Consider the following 24688-nt stretch of genomic DNA (forward strand, 5'->3'; position numbering starts at 1 on the left):
GACATTCTGAAAACCTAAGTCAAATTATGTCACTCACCTGCTCACGACCTTCAAATAACTTTTCATTTCCCTTGGAGTTAAAGTCTTTGTAATATCTTACAAGACCTTATTTGATCTGATAATCTCTCTGACTACTTTTTCTTCCCCCTTGCTATCCTTGGAATACTTCAAACAAATTCACTTCAAGGTCTTTGTACCTGCTACTCTGCCTGGAAATGTTCTACGCCAGCATCCACACGGTTGGCTTATTCACTCACCAACCTCAAACCTCCGCTGAACTATGAAGCTTTAACTCTCTACACTCTATTTAAAATAGCACTCTCCCCCTGCTATTAATGCCCAACTCCAATCCCACATTCTTATGTGACCTTGGGAAATTATTTACCCACCCTTAATCTTGATTTTCTAACTTGTGAAAGGGGTTTAATAACAGTACCCATCTCACAAGACTGTCATGAAGATTAAAAGAGAATGCCAGTAGAATTTAGCCCACCCCTAGGCGTAATATAATCCCTCAAGGATCAGCTAACAAAAGTACCCACTGAAAAAAATCTCTTGAACTTTCATCTATGAGCATTAAATGTCAGAAATATAGTTTTTCAAGCTTAGGTAAATGGGCTGATAACAGCTAAAACAAGTGTCTTAAGAGCACAAGTAGGCTAAATGCAAATTAGTATACTGACGCTGCCTTAAGGAAACATCATTCATTCCCTCTTCTCATGTCTCCTACTCTTCCAGAGGCATTTCATGTCATTAGTCGCCATCGACTTAATTCCAACTCATGGTGACTTAATGTGTACACACCAGAACTGCTCCGTAGCATTTTCAAGTCTGTGATCTTTCAGAAGCACATCACCAGGCCTGTCTTCTGAGGCTCCTCTGGGAAAACAGCCAACCTTTTTACTGGTAGTCTAGCACTTAACCTCAGTCATTTGAATAGTTTTAATCATCAGGCCTTTGTCTTGGCTCTTTTCACTCCACACTGGGCCCTTATGCATTTTCAAGTGGCCTAGTGGTTAAAAGCTACGACTGTTAACGAAAAGGTCAGCAGTTTGAATCCACCAGGTGCTCCTTGGAAAATCTATGGGGCAGTTCTACTCTGTCCTACAGGGGTCACTATGAGTTGGAATCAACTCAGTGGCAAGGGGTTTGTTTTTTGTTTTGTTTTGTTTTTGGATCATAGTTACCACTACTAGCCAAACATCTAGGGTCCTGAAACAGGAAACTCTAGTCTGGCCACAACAGATTCAGGAGCCTCCTAAAACTGTATACAGAATTTTGCAAACATAAAGTATGTGCAGTTATTTTCTGGAGGGTGGGCCCCTAGCTCTTATCCGATTTCCCACGAACTTTGGCTCATGTCTCAAAAATGAAAAACTAATGGCATGTATGTTAATGTCTTCTAAATCTATATTCCTAGCCCAGATTTTTCCCCCAAGCTTAAAATTCCTAAACTCAACTACCTGCTGGACATCTCCAACCAAATGCTCCAGACAGATCAAACTCACCACATCCAAAATCACTGGTGAATGCACCCACCGAACTTGCCCAAATCCAGGACTTCACACGGGTTCATTCTGGTTAGACCGCCAGCTGAGTATTTGCATTTCCACCCAGACATACTGAATCAGAATCTACATTTTAACAAGATACATATAAATCACCGGAGTGATCCGGTTAAAACGTAGATTCTGATTCAATATATGAGGTGTCTGTTGCTGTTGTTAGGTGCCATTGAGTCAGTTCCAACTCACAGCGACCCTATGTACAACAGAATGAAACACTGCCCGGTCTTGCACCATCCTCATAATCGTTGTTATGCTTGAGCCCACTGTTGCAGTCACTGTGTCAATCCCTCTTATTAAGGGTCTTCCTCTTTTTTGCTGACCTTCTACTTTACCAAGCACAAAGTCCTTTTCCAGGGACTGGTGCCTCCTGATAACATGTCCAAAATACGTGAGACAAAGTCTCGCCACTCTTACTTCTAATGAGCATTCTGGTTGTACTTCTTCCAAACAAATATGTCTACTGGTATTAGGCCCAAGATGTTTCTCAAATATGTCCCATTCTTTCATCACAAATGCTACTGTTCTAAAACTTTCATCTACACAACATCACTGCAACAGTCTTCCAACTATCATGCCCTCTTGGAATCTATTTTCCTCAAAATCACCAGTGATTTAAAATAAACACATGTACATCATGACTCTATTCAAAACACTTCAATAGCTCTTATTACTGACAAAGAGGGTAGGTGCCTTAAAAAGGAACATAAAGCCCTTCAAGATCTAATCTATGCCGACCTCTCCAACCTTATCTTTCACTCATTCTAACATAAAACAGTGGTGGTTTTCAATACACAACTAGCTATTCCTAACAGCATTTCTATCCAGTTACATCCTCCCCACTCACCCTCCCCGTATGTCTTCTTCACACTCTCCTCTTTTCTGCGTTTTTATCTGATTCTTTACATATTCTGTGAACGCAGCTCAGGTGTTATATTCTCCAGAAAATCTCCCTGACCTTCTCACGCAAAGTTAGCTACTCATTCTCAGCTCTTCAGTAATACTCAGGTTGTATCTATCACTACATACCCATATTGCTTCATAATTATCTTGTGTATCTTTTTTTTCCGTCAGACTACGAGATTATCAGAAGGCCAGAAACGAATATTTGTTTAATGAATACTGTTTTGACCATTTTATACAATGCAATTTTATAAATATGAGCATCTGAGTGACTAAGCACAATAATATGGAAAAGTATTTTAAAATGCTTATCTAGAGCAATTAATTTTTAAATACTCAGATGTCTTTTGAAAACTGAAATAAAGTGCAACAATACATAAGCAACAGATTCTCAAACTTCATTTATCAAGTAGTGTTTCCAGATTTTCTCATTCGCCTAACTGAATGCCTTAGGACTACCTGAGTGCTTAAGAGCTCGCTTGCTAACCAAAAGGCTGGCAGCTTGAATCCACCATACACTTCTTGGAAACCCTACGGGGTAGTTCTACTCTGTCCCATAGGGTAGCTACGAGTTCAATCAACCCGACAGCACCAGGTTTTGGTTTTTGTTTTTTTTTTAAACTGAGAAGAAAATACTGGAAAGAACAGGCCCTTCTCCATGCAGAGGATCAGTAAGTTACAATCTTTATCTGAATAAAACAAGTCTTAAAACAACAGGCCAAATGAAACAGGCTTCAAGTACAGATTCCTATACATAGATGCTATGGTCTTGGCATCAAGTGAGTATGTTAACAATGCTGTCAAAATTATTATTAATTTCTCACTCACCTATCCTTGAGACAGAATACAATAAGAACTGCCAATAAAAGTTAAAGGAACTAATGTTGAAGTCTAATCTCAACAATATGTTAACCATAAAAACACTAATGTATACTTCAATCAGGAAATAACCTTATTTATACTTTTTAAAAGGGTAACTTTCTTTTAAAGTAACATTTTAAACTACTCCAGCTGGATTTTAATCTTATTGATGAAACTAATTCACTTACATTGCAGTAACTCTAAATATTTGGCAACAATGCCTTAGCAAAACAATAAAATAAAAGGTACACATGCATTTAATGTTTGCTAATTTTTTTTTTTTTTTAATTATTAGATGCATATAGTATCTTTCCCCAAGAAGCTCAAATTACAAAGTGTTCAGCAAGCAAAGTAAATTCATTTAGCAGGAAGAAGAACAAGCGCTCTTTTGGGGGGAAAAATAAAATTAAATATTCTTAAATGCTTATGGTTTAGCAAGACCATTAAAAACGAAAACAAGACTTTAATTTTAAAAAGTAGCCTATGCCCTCTTCCCTCCCCCCCATCCAGGATTACAATTCCTTCATTAGCAAGTACCAATAACAAATATAACTCTGACATCCTTCATTTTCTTACACAAATATCTCTGGCTGTTCATCTACCTTACTTCAAATTATATGAAAACATAACCTTCAAAACACCTGAATGTGAAAGGATGTCAGTCTATTATATACTTACACATCTTGAAGGTTCTGCAATTACTAAGAGCTGGACAACTATGGTGTGAGACAAATTAAAACGAGAGAACTATATTCTCCACATCCACTGCATACAAAGGACAAGAGGTCTTTAGTCCCCTGTGAATAATTTTCTACAAGAAGAAATTTAGAACAGGGTGGGTGGGGAACAGGGTGAGAATTTGAAATTCCAGGCAATTCAGAATGACACAGCTAGAAAAAAATGAACTAAGAAAAATGCTTGATATTAATTTCAAACTTCAGCCTCAAAAAAGCTGCTCTGGTACAGACATCTGAGGAATGGCAGTATTCTCATTAGTTACAACTAAACCATAAATTACATCAAGGAAGCTCCCTCTCAGACTATTCGCACCTCAGAGTAGATAAGGTCTCTTCCTTTATCGTATGTCTCATGATACATGGCATGATGCCTAGACAACTTTTTAAAAAATATCTGAATATTATCGTATGTCTCATGATACATGGCATGATGCCTAGATGACTTTTTAAAAAATATCTGAATATTATCGTATGTCTCATGATACATGGCATGATGCCTAGATGACTTTTTAAAAAATATCTGAATACAGTCCAGCTATAGTTAATAATAATGATGAATCTGATTTGATGACCAATGACTATGCAATGACTTAAAGACACCTGCAATAATCCCATTTATTCATCAGTTAAACTTTAAGCAACCTCGACCATCAAAATACAGCCAAAGCTCCAAGCTTTGAAGAAAACAGTCGAGTGGGATGCATTCAAACAGACTTTAGACAAGTGATTTAACTTTCCTAAACCTCATTTTCCTCATCTGCTTTTGGTAGGAGGAATCTGGGAGAACATGGTGTATAGTGTGGCAACTAAGAAACTGGGAAAGCACCTGGCATATAGCACTTGCTCAATAAATGAAAGTTTTGTTTCTTCCTTTACTACACAGAAAAGACAAACTGCCTTGCTTAATGACTTAAACTGAACGTGTAGTAAAGACTACTGATGTATGGTTAACCCGTCTGTCTTTGCTTACAGTGGAACTGAAGTGTTCTGCCAGAAGTAATAATGAATGTCAAGGAAGAAAAGATTACCAATTAAAAAAGCACAGCAGTCTGGGAGAATTCTGTGAAACAACAAACTAAACACAGTATACATTCACTTGGTTACAGAACAGTAACATTCATGAGAATGTTAAGTCATCAATAAAAGGTTCAATTCTAATCTTCATACTGGTCCTCAAAATGAGGAGGCTGTCCAAAACTCAATTCAAAATTTTTTACTGGTCTGACAAAGACTGGAGGAAACCCCTGACTATGGTCCCTGGACACTCTGCTAACTAAGGAATGAAACCATTCCCGATGCCCACTTTTCACAAAAAGATTACACAGGCATACAGAACAAAAAATAACACACTTGAGGAATGTGATTCTTAGTTCAATCAAATACATGAGACCAAATGGGCAACTCCTGCCCAGAAGCAAGACGAGAAGGCAAGAAGGGACAGTAACTGGATGAATGAACACAAGGAACCAGGGGTGGGAAGGGGGAGCATGCTGTCACATTGTGGAGATTGCAACCAATGTCACAAAAATTATGTATAAGTTTTTGAATGAGAAATTAACTCGGGCTGTAAACTTTCAGCTGAAATAAAATAAAGGTATTAAAAACCAAACAAAACAAAAATTGGGGGAATTTGGAAGTGCTTTTCAAAGACACCAGGTCAAGCTTCCAGATTAGCCTATAAAAGTCCATTTAAGTCATACAGCAATTGATTTACAGTACAAACAATACTATTTGAACTATAACTCTGTGAATGACTTTTGTATATATGTAAACATCTGAGTGAAACATTTCAATCCGATGATGACCAAAACAAATAAGATGCAATCATGTAAGTGTTCTCGTCAAAGAAGTTTCTCATTGTCCTACCACTTGCTGTTGCTATTTCTGTGGATGAAAAAAAAAGGTATATTACTGTTCCCTGAAACACATTTTATCTAGATACAATATTCACCTTGACTGGATCTCTTCAATCACAATTAGAGGCTCTCACTGTTAAGAAAATTAGTTATTACACCAACATTTTAAAATAATAAAATTTTCTATAATTCCCAATACACTATTAAACCTCAAACACTACTATTAAGAGGCTGTGTGTATTAAAATACCCTTTAAACATCCATCTGAAAGAAATACTAGAAAAGCAAGAATTATATGTTCTGGAAGGAATCACACAGTAGTAGTAATATGTCACAGAGAAAAAATTCTTTGTATCTACGTTTGTATTCCATACTTCTACTACCTAGAATTATTAAATTTAATTTAAAGACACAATATTTTCTTCTCTTCAGCTTAAGCAACTAAGTTAAAAAAAATGGATAAACCTAGCTTTTCTGAAATTATATGTATAAAAACTCTACAAGCTGTGAGATAATAATAAATTATGTTTACAGCAGCATCAATTACACACAACCCAAAGGAACAGAAAAAAATTTGTGAAACAGTATAAACTGCCACAGTTAGCTCTGTCCAAATGTAAACAAATGTGATGACAGCAAAAAGCCTATCGCCCAAAATTATTACAAAAACGTGATATCAAGTCTGTTCAGATCTTTAAAAGTAAATACTAACTCACAGAAAAAGGAGTAAATATGCAAAAACATATAGCTAAGCTTTCCACTGCTTCATATTAGAATTTAAGCATCTTCACTTAAATACACCATTGCTATTTTAAAGAAAAACATTAAGGCTGAAAAGGCAGGTGAGTTTTGCAATATCACACAAAATGTTTTAGACAAAGGACAAAGGAGAACACACATGCATTCAGTTCCTAGTCCATGTATAAACGCACTGCCTTTTACTAAAATTTTTAGAGCTGGAATGAGCTACAATAACCCCAAATTGAAACTTCATTTAACAAATTGGGAAAACCAAGGCTAAGTGGATTATCCAAGATCACACAGCTTGTTAGAGCAATGAGGGACTCCAAGTGTCCCAAGCTTATGTGTCCCTCCATTATACCATGTTGACTAAATCACATAACTAGGGTGTCCGATTCATAAGAAATCATTTTATAATTGAACAAAAACGTCAATGTGAACATTGAATTACCATGGCTATATGCATATTTCAGTTTGGTCTAATGAAAAAAGCTTTTAGCAGAAAATCAGGCTTCTAGTCATGGTTCTTCCATAAGTTCAAGGCATGAGAGAATTCCTTGGGTAAAACACTCTAGGTCTCAGTTTCCTCATCTGTTAAAATAAGAATAAAACAGGTACTTCTGAAAGTCCTTTCCATTTTTAAAAATAAAATACTAACATAAATAAGAACAATAAATTACTTGTTCATTCAACGTGATGGTTATGAAAAAAACATACTTTTTCATGTCTCATTTGCACATAACATGTAGAAAAGCAAATTATTACTAATTCACACACAGTTTAAACTACTTCTTTAGTTTACTCTCAAAGAGAAAAAAAATTAAGGGTTATATAAAGCATTTAAATGTGTTAATTTTAAAGAATCACTTTTTTCTAAATGTTGTTGTTAGGTGCCATCAAGTCGATTCCGACTCATAGCAACCCTATGTACAACAGAACGAAACACTGCCCGGTCCTGAGCCATCCTTACAATCGTTGTTATCCTTGAGCTCACTGTTGCAGCCACTGTGTCAATCCACCTCATTGAGGGTCTTCATCTTTTCCGCTGACCCTGTACTCTGCCGAGCATGATGTCCTTTTCCAGGGACTGATCCCTCCTACCAACATGTCCAAAGTATGTAAGATGCAGTCTCGCCATCCTTGCCTCTAAGGAGCATCCTGGCTGTACTTCTTCAAAGATAGATTTGTCTGTTCTTTTGGCAGTCCATGGTATAGTCAATATTCTTCACCAACACCACAACTCAGAGGCGTCATTTCTTTTTCAGTCTTCCTTATTCATTGTCCAGCTTTCAAATGCACATGATGCTATTGAAAATACCATGGCTTGGGTCAGGTGCACCTTGGTCTTCAAGGTGACATCTCTGCTCTTCAAGACTTTAAAGAGGTCCTCTGCAACAGATTTACCCAATGCAATGCGTCTTTTGATTTCTTGACTGCTGCTTCCATGGCTGTTGATAGCAGATCCAAGTAAAATGAAATCCTTGACGTCCATCTTTTATCCGTTTATCATGATATCGCTCATTGTTCCAGTTGTCAGGATTTTTGTTTTCTTTATGTTGAGCTGCAATCCATACTGAAAGCTGTGGTCTTTGATCTTCGTTAGTAAGTGCTTCAAGTCCTCTTCACTTTCAGGAAGCAAGGTTGTGACATCTGCGTAACACAGGTTATTAATCAGTCTTCCTCCAATCCTGATGCCCCATTCTTCTTCATAAAGTCCAGCTTCTCGTATTATTTGCTTAGCATACAGATTGAATAGGTATGGTAAAAGAATACAATCCTGGCGAATGCCTTTCCTGTCTTTAAACCAATCAGTATCCCCTTGTTCTGTCTCAACAACTGCCTCTTAATCTTTGTAAAGGTTCCTCATGACCACAATTAAGTGTTCTGGAATTCCCATTCTTCGCAACGTTATCCATAGTTTGTTATGATCCATGCAGTGGAATGCCTTTGCATAGTCAATAAAACACAGGTAAACATCCTTCTGGTATTCTCTGCTTTCAGCCAGCATCTAAAAGTGTACTTAAATAGTATACTTAAAAACAAAATAAATTTCTATTAACTGCAACAGGCAAAATTTGTGCTGTCAGTATTATATCTTAAAATAAAAAAAATATTAACTCACAAATACTTCAACAAATACGCCTTTCTTATAGGTTATGATTTTGACTGCTTTTTTCAATTCAATACACACTAGGACTTCCATAAGCACTTATACAATCGTACGTACACTTTAACTGTTTCCAAGTTTTTATACCTTTTACAGGTAGGCTCCAACTTACAAAGTGTTCAAGTTACAATGAACCACACTTAGACTGTCAGTGTATCCAGAACATTGCTCATCTTCCTAGGAGGAAGTTATGGGAAAATGGCTGCAAGGGTGATATAAAAAAAGTGCTGAATTATGTGAACACGCTCCAAGTATCTGATAAGGGTAACACAATGGAAGAGATTGGTGGAAAAACCATCCATACGGCAAGAACGCTGAATTCAGAGCTTGGTATCATCAATGTGGAACAGCTCATGAAACTAAAACCCACTGCCCTCGAGGCGATTCCAACTCATGGCAACCCTATAGCACAGAGTAGAACTTCCCCATATGGTTTCTTCGGAGTGCCTGGCAGATTCAAACTGCTGACCTTTTGGTAAGCGGCCGTAGCTCTTAACCACTACACCACCAGGGTTTCCAGGACATAGATCACAAAAAACGGGACTTGAGAGATCAAGACTTAACGGATTTTTAAGAGCAAAGAAGCAATGAAGAAGAAACAGTGAGGCAGAGGAAGGAGAGAAACTGTCAAAAATTTTTATAGTGAAAAGATTAGCTCAAGTTTTTTCTAAACTAAATGAGTGGTTTCAGCTGCTTGAAAACATGGGCTGAAATGCTGATCGCTTTGCTAAAGCTGATTTGGGAAGCAATTAGATGTTTCCACAAACTATATGAATAAAAAAAGAAAAGGACCATAAAGACCAAACCAAAAACCAAACCCAGTGCCGTCGAGTCGATTCCGACTCATAGCGACCCTACAGGACAGAGTAGAACTGCCCCATAGAGTTTCCAAGGAGTGCCTGGTGGATCTGAACTGCCGACCCTTTGGTTAGCAGCTGTAGTGCTTAACCACTACACCACCAGGGTTTCCACCATTAGCACAGCTCTCAATAATTTTCTGACTAGAAACGCCATTCCTGTAGATAATCCAAATGATACAGAACATTCCATAAGCAGAGTTATCACCACAAATGACAAAATGCCAATTTTATCCAACTCATCCTCAGAGTAGAAATAAATTTTTATGATTTGTGTATTTTTTATGTATGTACGCATTAAAATGTGTCTTTAAGTTTATATGTAACGTTTCCAATCCCCAAAGACAAATAAAGATTGAATTCATAAAGATACTGATAATAAAAGGCAATAATAATGAAAACTAAAAAAAAAAAAAAAAAGGTATTTGACTTATGTCAGAGGTGACTTACACTGGAGTCACCAAGTCGGAGACTACCTGCATTTTCCAACCAGAGGTGGATTCTTGAATCTAGTGAAGTTTAAGCTTAAGCTTACAAAAGCTCTGTCCAAGGCCCCCAATCTAATTTTTAATTCTTTCCCTAAAGAGAGTACTGAACTGCATAAGCTTCAAAGCTCCTAGATTTGCCCCTGGCTAAAAATTTAAATGGCAACCTTAGGATTAATTTTCCAGTATATTCCTATTAAGAAGGCAAATATTTCAGAAGCTAGCAAATTCTAAAAAGAATTAGGCAGTGTAGTGTAATGGAAATATGGACTTTAGAGTCAGATATACCTGGGATTTGGATCCTAACTCCACCCTTTCCTAGGAGTGTTAATATTAAACACCTTACAGGGTCTCTCTGAGCCCCAGGTAGATTTAAAACAGAAGTAACAACACCTAAACTTAAGATTGTTGTAGTGAATTGAGATAGTTTGTTTTAAGTATCTAAAATAGAGCCTAACACAAGGAAGACATTCAGCAAACTGAAGTTACCAATCTTAAAAAGAAACTTCTCATACTATTAATACTTTAATATATTTCAGTACCATAAGCAAAGATTAACTTTCCATATCTCTTCCAGAGTTCCAACAGTCATAAATACTCATCGTGGTGTTTATTTACACATCATGGTTTTTTAAGGCATAAATTGGAGATGAAGGGAAAATAATTTTTTTCTATCAAATGAGGCTTAGAAAAATTCAAATTATTTTTCATTAACTCTAAATTTATTATTCCTTAAGCATTCATGGCTTTTCACCTTACTAAATTTTAAACTAAAGGAATGAAGAAAACTAAAGACATAAAGGAGACATCAGTTCAAAGGACTAATGGACCACATCTACCACGGCCTCCACCAGACTGAGTCCAATACAACTAGATGGTGCCCAGCTACCACCACTGACTGCTCTGACAGGGATCACAATAGAAGATCCCTGACAGAGCTGGAGAAAAACGGGGAACAAAATTCCAACTCAAAAAGAAAGACCAGACTTGCTGGCCTGAGACTGGAGAAACCCTGACAGTATGGCCCCAGGACACCATCCCAGCTCAGTAATGAGGCCACTCCTGAGGTTCACCCTTCAGCCAAAGACTGAACAGTCCCATGGAACAAAGCAAGACTAAAGAGATACACACCAGCCCTGGGGGAGGGACTGGAAGATAGGAGGGAACAGGACAGCTGGTCATAGAGAATCCAGGGTCGAGAAGGGAGAGTGTTGACATGTCATGGGGTTGTTAACCAATGTCATACAACATTCTGTGTACTGTTCGATGAGAAACTAGTTTGTTCTGTAGACTTTCATCTAAAGTTCAACAAAAAAAATTAAATTTTAAAGCAGAGGATTTAAAAAAGATTAATTCTTTAACTTTCTTTGGAAGAAATAGATTCCCTCAACTGTCTAGCTTCAGTTCTTAAAATCAAGCAAATAAAAACAACTATTTAAAATTTGCCTACTCTGGAGTCCTTGGGTAATCCAAATGGTGGCATGTAAGTACAGATATAAAACATGTATAAGTCACATATATTCGTATATTATACATATATTAGAAGTATATCATTTGTGTCAATAGGATATAGCAAGTAGAAGACACTACTGCGTGCATTTTTTTTTGCAAATAAGGTGCCCACACATATATAATGCTCATGGTGCCCCTAGGAAAATAACACACGAGGAGGTTGTGCAGTTGACAAAAAAAGTATAACGTGTGTGTGATTTGCATAAAAACATGGTTAGTGTTGCCCAGTTAAGAGCTGCTAGAAGTAACAACTTCTCATCAGTATATTAAAGCATCCGCCTCAGCAAAAACAACTTGTTTTTATAGGAAAGTATCTCTAAGCAATTTTATATCTTCTCAAAGTAGGTAAAGAGTCTTTTTTGAAGTCTTTATTCATTTCCTCCATTCACTTTCATATTAAAGGGCAATTTTGAGTCCATTCCTCTCTGAATGATTATAAGTAGTAAATGATATTAAAAAGTTTTACTTAATTACATTTTTCAACTTCAAATATGATTTAAAAATAAAGAATGCTGTCTAGTAACAAAAGCTCTGGATATCAGGAGTTAAGGTAACTAGGATCAGATAGGACCCTCCACTCCTATTAATCAACCTGGACAAGCAGGACTCTCCTCATCTTTAAAAAAGTTGGATTAACTTCAACTAGTGATTTTAAAGAACTTTAAAAAAATGAGATCATTTACTGAAATCCTAGTATACAAATAAGCAATGGGGGCTGCTCTAAATGATCAGAGGGGACTCTGAATATACCTATTCCATTCGTTGGGCCTGCTGGGTCTATGAGACCTTCCAGGTGTATGCTGGATACTCTTGGGCTTCACTAAGATAGATCAATTAAAAAACAAAAACCAAACCTGGTTCTTCCTCCAAAGAAAAGTTTGCGCTATTGAAGTAGATACATACTATTATTTGAAGACTCTTGGCCGTGAAGGGAGACAGTATGGCAGTTATTATCACAAAAGACAGGATAAGGAACACCTTCCTTCTTCTCTGGGACTAGAAGGAAAGAGCTGGGAATGAGTAAAAATACAGGCTAAAGAACATAACCAAAAAGGAAGAAAGCCATAGGAACTTACATCTAATAGCATTAGTTTTCACAGTGAAGCAGTAGCAAGTTCCTTGAAGAAGAAGTTAAGAAAATTAACAATAAAGAGCTTATGGTCAGCGATTAAAATCTGGAGCAACTAGTAACAGGTGGAAGTGGTGGCACTACAGCTTGGACAATGGAAGGGGTCTTCTTGAGATCCAAGAACGTATTAATTAAGAAAGAAAAAGGCAAGAAATAGGATAATATAACTAAATAACAATAGTGTTTATTTACAACGGATACATGTGCCAGGCACTATTTTCAGAGCTTTACATGTATTGCTCTATCCTTACAACGACCTTATTACGCAGGTACCATTACCTTCAATTTACAAAAGAGGAAATAGAGATGAAGTGACTTGTTCCAAGTACCACATCTAGGAAGTGGAGGAGCCAAGACAGAAAGCAATACTGCAGTTTTAAGATTTTTAAAGTGATGGGATAACAAGCTTCAGGATAGGGTGAAGATCACCAGAACACAGAAGAGGCCAGGTCTCTTTGATTTCCATTGTTATCCTCAGTGCCTGACCCATAGTAGGGACTCCACGAATGTATTTTAGATTGAATAAATGAAAGACTATACCCACAAGCAATGGATAAAAGATTTGGACTAAAGAGAATGACTGTGCAGCAGGTATTAAAGTCTTCAGTAATCAAGAGAGCATGAGTAACAAGGTAGGAGATGACCACAGAGAGAGAGCAGAATAGTTTGCAAGGGCCAGCACTGTAAAAGAAAATTATGGAGGTGGCAGAAAGAGGCCTCTGGGTCTAATGATTCAAAAATCAGATACCTCAATCCAAGAAGATAAGCCTGTATCTTTAGGGCAAAGCCAGGTTTCAGGCTGGAAAGCAGGGAATTCTGAAACAGGCTGAGGATATAGGGGAGGTAATTTACAAAGGAAGTAGGGGTTCAGAGTTCACAGTGTGACAGGCTGGAAGGAATGAGATGCAAAGAGGCGTCCTGGTGGAAAAATGTAGAGTCCAGCTATATAAAGAAAAAACTGCACCAGATACTCAATCCAGGGTTACTGCCAAGGCATAATACTACCTTTACTTTCAAGTCATTATTGTTCCAAGAGACTAGGCTAACTACCCTTCACGGCAAGTGCCACAAGACTTTTAATGACATCTTAAGATTTCACTTTTACAACAAGCAGCCATCTAAGATGCATCAATTGGTCTCGACGTACCTGGAGCAAAGAAGGACGAAGAACATCAAAGACACAAGGAAAATACAAGCCCAAGAGACAGAGAGGGCCACATAAACCAGAGACCCCATCAGCTTGAAGCCAGAAGAACTAAATGGTGCCCCGGCTACCACCAATGACTGCCCTGACAGGGAACACAACAGAGAATCCCTGATGGTGTGGGACAAAAATGGAATGCAGACCTCAAATTCTAGTAAAAAGACCAGACTTAATGGTCTGAGACTGGAAGGACCCCAGAGGTCATGGCCCACAGACTCTTCTGTTAGTCCAAAACTAAAACCATTCCTGAGGCCAACGCTTCAAAGATTGGACTGGACTATAAGACATAAAATGATACTGGTGAGTGTGCTTCTTAGCTCAAGTAGACATATGAGACTATGTGGGCAGCTCCTGTCTGGAGGGGAGATGAGAAGGCAGAGGGATACAGGAGCATGTTGAATGGACACGGAAAATACAGAGTGGAGAGAAGGAGTATGCTATATCACATTGTAGGGAGGGCAACTAAGGTCATATAACAATGTGTGTGTAAGTTTCTGTATGAAACTCTGACCTGAATTGTAAACTTTCACTTAAAGCAGTTAAAAAAAAAAAAAACTCACTTTTAGCTTCCAAAAAAAGTTCAAACACTTCATAGCACTACTTCCATCAATAACTATGGTTTGCCTTAGAGAAATAGTTTCTCATTTAATCAATCATTCACTAACCACCCACTCTATCTAGAGTGGATGAACCCTTCTGGTTCAAAAGGATGTCTAGCATAAGCACTGGGCAGGGCCCAAAACCTAGTCCAGAAGTGAAGTGAAAAAGGAGGGAGGGACCAAGGGAAAAAGTGAGAAAACAAAGATACAAAAACAACAGTATGTGTTTTTAGATGAACATTTAACGTACCTATTAGCGTGTACATACCAATTGGGTGTTTACTCCTTCAATAAAGTTACTAGGAGAGGTTACATTACACATTTACTCCAACGATTAAGCGAGAAGCATTACTGGAAGTTCTCTTTTGAAACTACCCCCCTCCACCCCGAAGAGCCTGTAGCATATTCTTTTTGAAGGGCTGCAGTGATACCAATCCTATACCCTTTGAGACTAATTTCTTAGCGTGGTTCTTCAACGGGTTCTGTAGAGTTTTCAAAACACGAGTCTTAAAAATTGTACCTCCCCCCAAAAAATGGCAGCCTTACTAAAATAGGTGTATAGCATTCCAACATAACTACTTGCAAAAGCAATTCAACTTTAATAAACTGTATAATTATATAAACATAAATATTATACAATTATATAAACTTTGGCATAATGACACTAATTGTGGTAAGCATTGTTCTAATACTTGATTTTCTTTATCTCACAACAATCGTGTAAGGTAGGCCCTATCAATGTTATCATTTTACAGAGGAGAAATGTGAGGCTTGGAGAATTAAGTAACTTGTTAAAGACAACACAGCTAAAAAGAGGTGGCAGTGGCATTCAAAACCATGGCAATCCAAAGCTCACAGTCTCTCAACTACAATACACTCAGTCTCTTTACTTTTTTAGTCATGCTCCTAATATGTACTAATATGCACACCAAATACTCCAACACAAAACTAAATGAAAATTCCCCATAGACTATCCATACTTGTATTCCTAGTACATCATACAAGTAATCAAGGAAATGACATTAAAGTTCTAACATACCATTTTTTTGCTGTTGAAAATAAATATGTTGGGTATGACACTGCTACATAGCAAAAGTTAAAATGATATAACCTTGAGAGGTAGAATTACCTCTAGAGCCAAACTGCTTCAGTTAAAATCCGTGTAAGCAGAGTAACCTTCAGCAAATTACTTAACCTCCCTAGTCTTCATTTGTAAAACAGACGATAATTGTAGTATTCCACAGACCTGTACAAATCAAACGAGTGTATACATAAAACACGAAGAACAGTGTCTGGCACATGATAAGCATTCAGTAAGTACAAGCTATTATTATTACTATTACTATTATTATTAAGGCCCCTAGGTGGCACAAACAGTTTGCATTTGGGTACCATCTGAAAGGTTGGCAGTATGAATCTACCCAGCAGCACCAGCAAAAGAAAGGCCTTGTAATCTACTTCTGTAAGGTAGTTGTTGTGTGCCACCGAGTCAATTTCAACTCCTAACGACCCCATGTTACAGAGCAGTACTGCCCCATATTAGGGTTTCCCAGAGTGTAATCTTTATGAACTGAAACCCTGGTGGACTAGTGGTTAAGAGGTACAACTGCTAGCCAAAAGGTCAGCAGTATGAACCCACCAGGCGCTCCCTGGAACCATATGGGACAGTTCTACTCTGTCCTATAGGGTCGCTATGAGTCCAAACTGACTCAACGGCAACGGATTTCATTTGGTTTTATAATCTTTATGGAAGGTGCCCTGGTGGTGCAGTGGTTAAGTGTTCAGCTGCTACCTGAAAGGTCAGCAGTTCGAAATCACCCAGTGGCTTCATGAGAGAAAGATATGGCAGTCTTCTGTAAAGATCACAGCCTTGGAAGCCCTATGGAGCAGTTCTATCCTGTCCCACAGAGCCACTGAGTCAGAAGCAACTCAACAGCAATGGGTTTGGTTTTGGTTTGTTTAATCTTTATGGAAGCAGATCATCAGGTTTTTTCCCTAGAAGTGCCTGGGTGGGTCCGAACAGCCAACCTTTCAGTTACCAGCTGAGCACTTAACCACTGCACCACTAGGGCTCCTTTTCATTAAAAACCCTATAGAGTTCTAGTCTGAAACAAATAGGGTCACCAGGTTTGGGAATTAGCTCGACAGCAACAGGTTTGGGATTTTTTTTTAATTATTATTACTACCTTTCCTATATGGTTGCTATGAGTTGCAACTGACTCAAAAGCAATGGGTTTTTTTGGTTTTCTGGAGGTAAATTGGATAATATGTATCAATTATGTTTAGCCCATTAATTCCAAAACCATGGATGGGCACAAACATTTATAAGCCTCAATAGTCACAGTTGAATTATTTATTACATGAACAGTACAGAATCACTAGAAACAATCAAAATACCTGGCAGTAGGGAAATAGTTAAGCAAACTGAGGGGCTGTAGAGTACACAGTAATTAAAAATCTTTTCAAAAATATGTACGGTAAGATGCTATTTAAAAAGGCAATATATAGAATGATGTACAACCTTAATTTTACTGTGTACACAGGTGTATGAAAGATTAAAAGGAAATATCAAAATGTTAATACTGTTTATATCCAAGTGAATTTATTTCCTTTCTTATAAATTTTGATATTTATCAAGCTTTTTACTGTGATTATGCAACACCTTTTATAATTAGAAAAGCTACTAAAATGAATGCATTGCTTTGACAGATTATGTCAGATAAGTTTTCACAGTACACTGATATACCAACTGCAGTTCATAATCCACCTCAGGGATCTGCTCTAACTAGTAATACCATTACTTTTTTGTTGACCTTAAAATGGGCAAATAAGAACTATTTTAAAAGTTGCATTAATTAAAATTACAAATTGCCCAATCACTTTCATAAAAATCTAATGAAACTGCTAAAGAACATTTATATAATTTTACAATAGCTACAAAAAAATTACCTGTAGCATCTCTCAATTTACAATACAAAGGGAAGGCATATTACTTTTCCTAGTCTTAATTACACCATCTTTCTGAACTAGAGAAATGCTGTTACTTAGCTACTTTTAATGAACACTGAACAATATAAAAACAAATGAAGCTTTCTCTATTAGAAGGGATCAAATTTGTAACTAAAGTACTTTCAAAAATGCCAAGATTTTGTATGTTATTTTATACCGCTAAAGAGTTTTAAATTCAGTATTGGTACTAACAATTTTCAAGGCTCCCCTAAACTGCTATCTAGGAAGACAATGCAAAAAAAAAAAAAATTTACATATAATTACTTCATGGTCCTATTATTTCCCCGCTTCTAAAACTAGAGAGGTACTAACAGCAGCTACAACATAGTGGGCTGTCCCAAAACAAATAATTAGTTGAAGTATAAGCAACACTTTAAAGAGTCTGTTACACCTTATCCATAATTTCTCTATAAAAAAAAAATACATGGAAAACGGAAAAACAAATTCATAGTTAATTCCCTGCTCTGCTTAATTTGCAAAACTATTATCCAACTCTTCTGTTTAAAAAGTCCAGGTACTTCTAGGCAAAATTCCCTTCCTGTAGCAAAAGAAGGCTACTATGAAGATCAAAGTTGTTTCAGGATACCTGGCAAACACCACAGTAGTTAGAAAATCAAAAAGAAAAGAAAAAAATTAACTGTCCCCATCTGTCTCTTAAGTGCTCTGAAGTATATCGCAAATGATCTTAAAACTCATCTCTCACTAATGTCAGTCCCTTTGTGGGTTCCACCTAATTATAACCGCACCATTCACTGTCCATGCTACGTAGGTTGCTCTCTGTGGAGCTCATCATAACTAGAGATTCTTTCAAGATTTGGAAGTTCCCCCCCGCCCCGCCGGGGTGGTGCAAACAGTTAACGTACTTGGATGCTAAGCAAAAGGTTGGAGGTTCGAGTCCCCCTAGACGAACCTCGGAAAAAAGGCCCGGTTATCTACTTCCAAAATCAGCCACTGAAAACCCTATGGAGAAGTTGTACTGATACACGTGGGGCTGCCATGAACTGGAACCGACTCAAAAGCAACTGGTACATAAACTAGTAACTAAAGCTGTTACCAAAACCGCAGAGTAGAGGTCAGAAGAGCCCGGTCACATTCTGAGGACGGTGACTTTCATGATGTCTCCAAAATTCTGAAGGCTAAGCCAAGAACACCAAATCTAGAGAGGACCACATTTTCATTCAAACATTTCCCCTCTAATTCCAATCAAGCTTTCAGTGTTCATGAAAACAAAATTCTGGACAGTACAGATGTCAAGGAATAGCTTTTCAAAAATAAGGACAAAAGAATTCACCTGACAGCAACTAACCCTTCAAATCCAAACAAAGGCTCAGGAGTAAAACACATGATGGCTGCAAGGAATGAAGAGCAGGAACTTCTTGGAGTAGCATTATTTGGTCCAAACCCAAAGAGTTTTCAGAGTTTTCACATCTACAGCCTCCTTTCTTCTAAGTTTTATAGTCCTTGCTGTGACTTGGGGTGCCAAAAAAAGTTAAAACATATCAACAGAAAGATGTGAAATGACAAATATTTTGTGTACTTCAAGAAAGCTTACGAACTGGAATAAATTTTTCCTCAGTCAACAGTTTATATATACCGAAAGTTCCTTACTGTTTTCCGTTTTAAAAACAACCAATTTCTCTTGAAATCTTATGAAAAGGTGTACTTAAAACGGAAATTGTGCATCAAACTGAGGTATAGCATAATTTTAACCCTTGTGAACAACTAAGATGGCACACTCAAAATATGCATTTAGAACACTAAAATGAACCTGATTTCACTAGTGGGACTGTACCTGAAGCATGCTTACACAAATATAAAATACCCTGTACGTTCACTCACCACTCTATTTTGCAATGAAAAAATGCTCCCAAAACCTATTTTTATACTGTTTACACATCAATTTTGTGAAACATGATCTGAAGTGAATACTTGAGACCTTTGGGTAAATTACCGCAACTTCCTTTAGCTTACACCAAAAAAAAAAAAAAAAACCTGTTGCTATCAAGTCAATTTTGGCTCATAGCGACCCTACAGGACAGAGCAGAACTGCCCCATACAGTTTCCAAGAAGCGCATGGTGGATTCAAACTGCTGACGTTTCGGTCAGCAGCCATACTGCTTAATCACTACGCCACCAAGGTTTCTCCCTTAACTTACAGAAACTATATAATCCAAACATGTAAAATTCTATAATTGTAACTATGTACATATACATATGTACACATACACAGTATTTTTTCTTTATGGAATGTAATACATCTACTACTTCTGACCATACAGCCATGCCGACTAGTTACGTAGTCAAGGTTGCTAACCTACAAGAAAAAAGATCTACAAGTGCTCAAATACCAAAGGATGAGTAAGTCAGTGACATGGGGTACCACTGAGCCATTTATCCTTAATGAAGGCGCAAGGAACTATGACTAAAAAATTTACATTAAAAAAAGAATAGCTCTTTCCTGTGGGAACTATTTATGAATGATAGTGTCAATACTTATTAAAGCGTAATGAAAATTCTTGCACTTTTAAAAACTAGCAATCTTTTTACTGAATATCAAACTTAATTAAAGGATTTTAGAAAAACTTACAATGCAACAAAGTACAGACTTAAAGGATCTATTTCAGTGCATAACCATAATGCTACCAAAAAAAAAAAAATCAGTCCAGTACTATATGCTAAAAAAAAAAAAAAATGCTAACCTATCACATAATATTATACTCTTCAGCTAAATGAATAATGAAATTCACTCCCACTCCTTCCCTTCAACAATACATGCTCCAGAAAGCAGGGATCTTGGTCTTTAAAGCTATACTGCTATATTCCAAGACCCTAGAACAGAGCCTGACACAGTACTCAGTAAATATATGCTGAATGAATGGAGGGAGGAATAGGTAAGAACCCACAAATCTAAAAAGATCAAAGAGTTGATTATACACATAGATAAAGATACAACAGACAACTGGGTAATCAGAAAAATATTAACATAAGAAGTGAGCTGACATCAAACGTGAGCTATTCCATATTTTAGCAATAAATATGAATTAGAAGAGTTCAGTCTTCAAGAATGAGCAATGTAAGATAGCAAACATATCCCAGAACACCTGCTGTATAAAACAAATATTCTAAACGCTGCTTAAAATGGTCAGAACTGAACTAGTAGGAAAACTTTGCTCACGCATTCAAAAATCCAGCTCTTTTCCCCCATTATAAGGGAAAACATGCAAGCGAACTTCATTAGTGCTCCTTTGTCAACATCTCTGAGTGTCTGATGTAGTTTCTCGTACCAAGGAAAAACTTCAAAAATTCAAAACCTCTTTAATCACAAAACCTCTTTAATTAGTATCAAATTCTCCCCTCATTATATTCTACTCTTTTACAGCCTTGGAAACTCTATTGGGCAGTTCTAGTCTTTCTATCCGACCTTTGTTTACCTAAAGACAGAAGTTTCCACACACTGACGTTAGTGTTTTCTACACATTGACAGTAGTATTTATGGTCTTGCGATTTCAGCGTTTTGCATCAAATGTATTCTTTTTTTTTTTAATTAAGAATTCAGAGAGGTTCTCAAGTTTTGTGGGGTGAAATTCCTCATGCAACGAGGAAAATTAATAAGTCTTCCCTGGCTGCAAATAGTACACTTTAAAAAAAAAAGCATACTTAAATAATAGTACAAGTACCCCCCCCTTTTCTCCCCACATGGTGTTTATGGTTCTAAGGAAAACCGAGATCCTTCTCTAGTTTTTAAATCAATTCTAGCTCAATTGCTAGTTTGTCTATCCTGATATATGTCTGTTACTGTAGCGACATGAGCAACTATGTCCAGTCTCTCTATTACAGCAATACATTTTAATCGGTTGCCACTGACTATATGAATCAGGTATGACATCAAAAGTTATGTTCTAAACACTAAACAAACGTATGATTCAACACCAAAAAAGAAAAAGTTTCGAACCGAGCAGGTTTGCTGTTACTAAAACGAAGAGAGTAAAGCAACTCAGGGTGGTGACTATACTCATTCTCTTGGGCTTCCAAGGCTATGAAACCAAGGGCGAGCCATCCAATTTGTTTTCTCTTGCATCTCCTTGGTGAGGCAATTCCTACAGCAGAGTTTGTGAGGTGCTTTGGAAGCTTATGGGATGAAAGATGCTATCAATACAGCCCATTCTATTAGGCTATTACCATTGTGTATTACGTGGAACCACTGTCACTGCGTCGGTGGCAGGTTGAAGGCATAACCCTGCCTAAGGAGGCCGGGAGAGAGAGAGAGAGAAACAGTCCCCTTCATCACCCTAAATGCTTGGCCGTCATTTGGGCTGGGTGATTTTTTAAGCCGCAGCGAAACCCCACGTGAAAAGTTACACACACCCCACACACAAGGAAGACTTCGCCAGTTCCCATCCCTGCAGGACTCGGGGTCCCGGGTACCGAGTCGGAAGACGAGTGCAGGGGATAGGGCCTACACCCCAGCAACGCGGAAAGGTGTGGGGACCAGCGAGGGGCTCCGGCCGCAGCCAACGCCCGCGGGCCCGCGGGAGTCCCAGCTGCGGGGCGCGGGGTGGGAGGCGGCCGCGCCGGTCCCCTTGCCGCCCGGTTGCCGGCAGGCTCGCGCCCCGCGGCCAGAGGCGTGGGGGAGGGGAGGCCGGGCCTGCGGCCTGTTGGGGGAGTTCAGCCCGGGCCTCGCGTGCGGCTCACGGCCGGGCCCCCGGGGTCCCGGGCGCCGACTAGAGACTCACCGGAAAGGCCCGGATCCGCATCTTGGTGTCCTTCCGGCTGCCCGTGCCTTTGCTCAGATTCGACATGGTGCTCGTCCCCTCCCCGGCAGTGGCTTCAGGTCGCGCTCCGAGGCGCCGGTGTCACATTTAAGGCGGGCGGGCGGGCGGGCGAGGGGCGACGCTGGGGGCGGCGGCGGCGCGGCCCCCGGGCTGGGCTGGGGGAGCTGGCCGGCCCGTGGGCGGCCGCAGCGGCGGGGGCGGCGGCGGCGGCTCGGGCTCGGCGGCTCGGTCTCGGCTGCGGGGCTGCGCTAGCGCGGAGGCTCCGCGGGGTCCCCCTCACACCCGGCTCAGCACCCTTTATCGCGCTCCTCCGCGATGGCGGCGGCGGCGGCGACGGACAAACATCTCACTGCGCAGGCCGAACGTCCTCCTCCTCCTCCTTCTCCTCCTCCGCCTCAGCGAGACGAGATCCGGCCCAGAGGGTGGAGGGGGGAGGAGGGAGGGAGGAGAGCCGGAGAGTGGAGAGATTGGGGGGAGGGGGGTGGGAGGACGGGAAAGGGACGCGGGCGGCCGCGGCGGGGACGTCAGTTCTCGCGAGAAGGAGGCTAGCGCGCGCGGCCTTTGGTGGGGCGGGGCGAAGCCCGGGAGTGGGCGGGGACAGAGAGGCGGGAGTAGGGAAACGGAGAGTTGGGGGAAGTGGGCGGGGCCAGCGAGATGGGGAGGAGGAGAGGGGCGGGGCTGAGGGCGGGAAGACTGTGCTGCCTTCTCGAAACTCGAGCGTCGGAGCCCTGGTTCTGAGCAGGACGTTGCTGATTGGTGGAGCGTGGAAAGGGGCGCGTGGTCGGGGGGGCGGGGAGTCCTGGTCACGTGAGCGAAGTGGGCGGGGGAAACTCGGCGAGCCAGAATAGGACTGTGGGGCTAGATGCGGTTGGGCTGGGTTTCGCTGGCTGGGCTGGGCTGGGCTGGGCTGGGCTGGGGCGGCAGGAGGCCAGTATCTGGGAGCAGCGTGTGGTGCAAAGTGGATAGCTATGTCCTAGAACTGGTTCTTGTGTCTTTCTAGGGCATGAGGACTAGGGATGGGTCCAAACCCATTGCCGTCGAGTCTTGAATAGAGACTTAAAAGTTGAAAGAAGAGTTTGTGCAGGAGTTACCTGCAGTGTCGGAAATCAGGGCCCTGTATGCTTAACAAGGTTTTTGGGCAATATGTGCACACCCCAGATCTCAGGTCAAAGAGTGGAGATGTTAATCCAGAGTTTGCTTAAGTTGCAAAAGCTCCAGGACCTCTTGATCCACTGAGATTTTTCTGGGGACCCAGGGTTTATTAGTGTTAAAACCTGTTTTCCGATTACCATTGAAATAAAATGACAACTCCCTTAATGTAGTGCAATATTTGGTAAACGACATTAAATAGAAGGAAGATGGAATGATAGAAACCCATCTTGAACGTGCCAAATCATTTTTACCATCACTAGGATCATTGTAGGTTTTTAAAACCATTATTGTTTTAATTCAGTCTGCCTTAAATTCCAAAGTTTTTATACTCAAAACATTTAATTTGACTCATAAGTTTTGCTTTTCATTTACTATGAGTTTCCTGATTTTAAATGCTTGCCCAAGTGTTATAGTTAGGTTTCAGACTCTTCAGGGGAATGTGTGAGTTTCCACTGAATTTTTTTATCTTCACATTTTAAATGAGAAACTATTGTTGGCACGTGTATCGACATTTGGGAGCTGAGGTTTTAATTTTTTTTTAGGCCAAATTTATTAGGTGAATTCAAATATACTTTTTTATTTAATATTAGGTTAAATTGCCCTAAATTAACTTAATCCTGGTGACTGAATTTATGAGTGTTGTGCTTTCAGCCCTTACTTGGTTGACCTGCCACACTGAAAATATATTTTCTTGTTTTTGTTTTTTTGATCTTACTCATCAAAACATAAATGAGAATGTTGCTTGAGGCAATATCTGTAAATACTGAAGCTAAAAATAGGTCATCAAGAACTGGGACAATAAGCGAAGATTGGGAAAGGCTCTGCATTAACATATGATAATAGGAGTCTTCATTAGGAGTTTATAATCTGTGTGCTAATAGAAACTCATTTCCATAGTCAATAGAATACAATAACAACCAATGCTTTTCTATTGGTTGTACTGTTATGGCTCAATTTCTTTGTAATAAAAGAATATATGTTCTGGAGTCTTTGGTTTGAATTCCTACTTTGCCCCTTTACTAGCTAAGTTACATGGTTTTGGGGGCAAGAGCTTGACTTGTTTGTGCCTAGAATTCCTCATTTGTAAAAGGAGGATATAATAGTACCTCCTAGTTGGGCTGATAAGAGATTTAAATGAG

General features: G+C 39.2%; 1 protein-coding gene across 2 annotated transcripts in view; it reads right to left on the reverse strand.

The window, feature by feature from the left end:
- Positions 1 to 22488, reverse strand: part of CUL3 (cullin 3) — a 117287-nt gene extending 94799 nt beyond the window's left edge. Inside the window, exon 1 of one of the 2 annotated variants that reach the window (XM_049888322.1) lies at positions 22359 to 22488. In XM_049888322.1, coding sequence (XP_049744279.1) covers positions 22359 to 22424 — 66 coding nt within the window. In that variant the 5' untranslated portion in view covers positions 22425 to 22488. The remainder of the gene's footprint in view (positions 1 to 22358) is intronic. The other variant, XM_049888321.1, reaches the window with a different exon arrangement.
- Positions 22489 to 24688: the final 2200 nt, after the last annotated feature.

The sequence above is a fragment of the Elephas maximus genome, chromosome 6 (assembly GCF_024166365.1).
Source record: "Elephas maximus indicus isolate mEleMax1 chromosome 6, mEleMax1 primary haplotype, whole genome shotgun sequence".
In the NCBI taxonomy this organism is placed as follows: Eukaryota; Metazoa; Chordata; class Mammalia; order Proboscidea; family Elephantidae; genus Elephas; species Elephas maximus.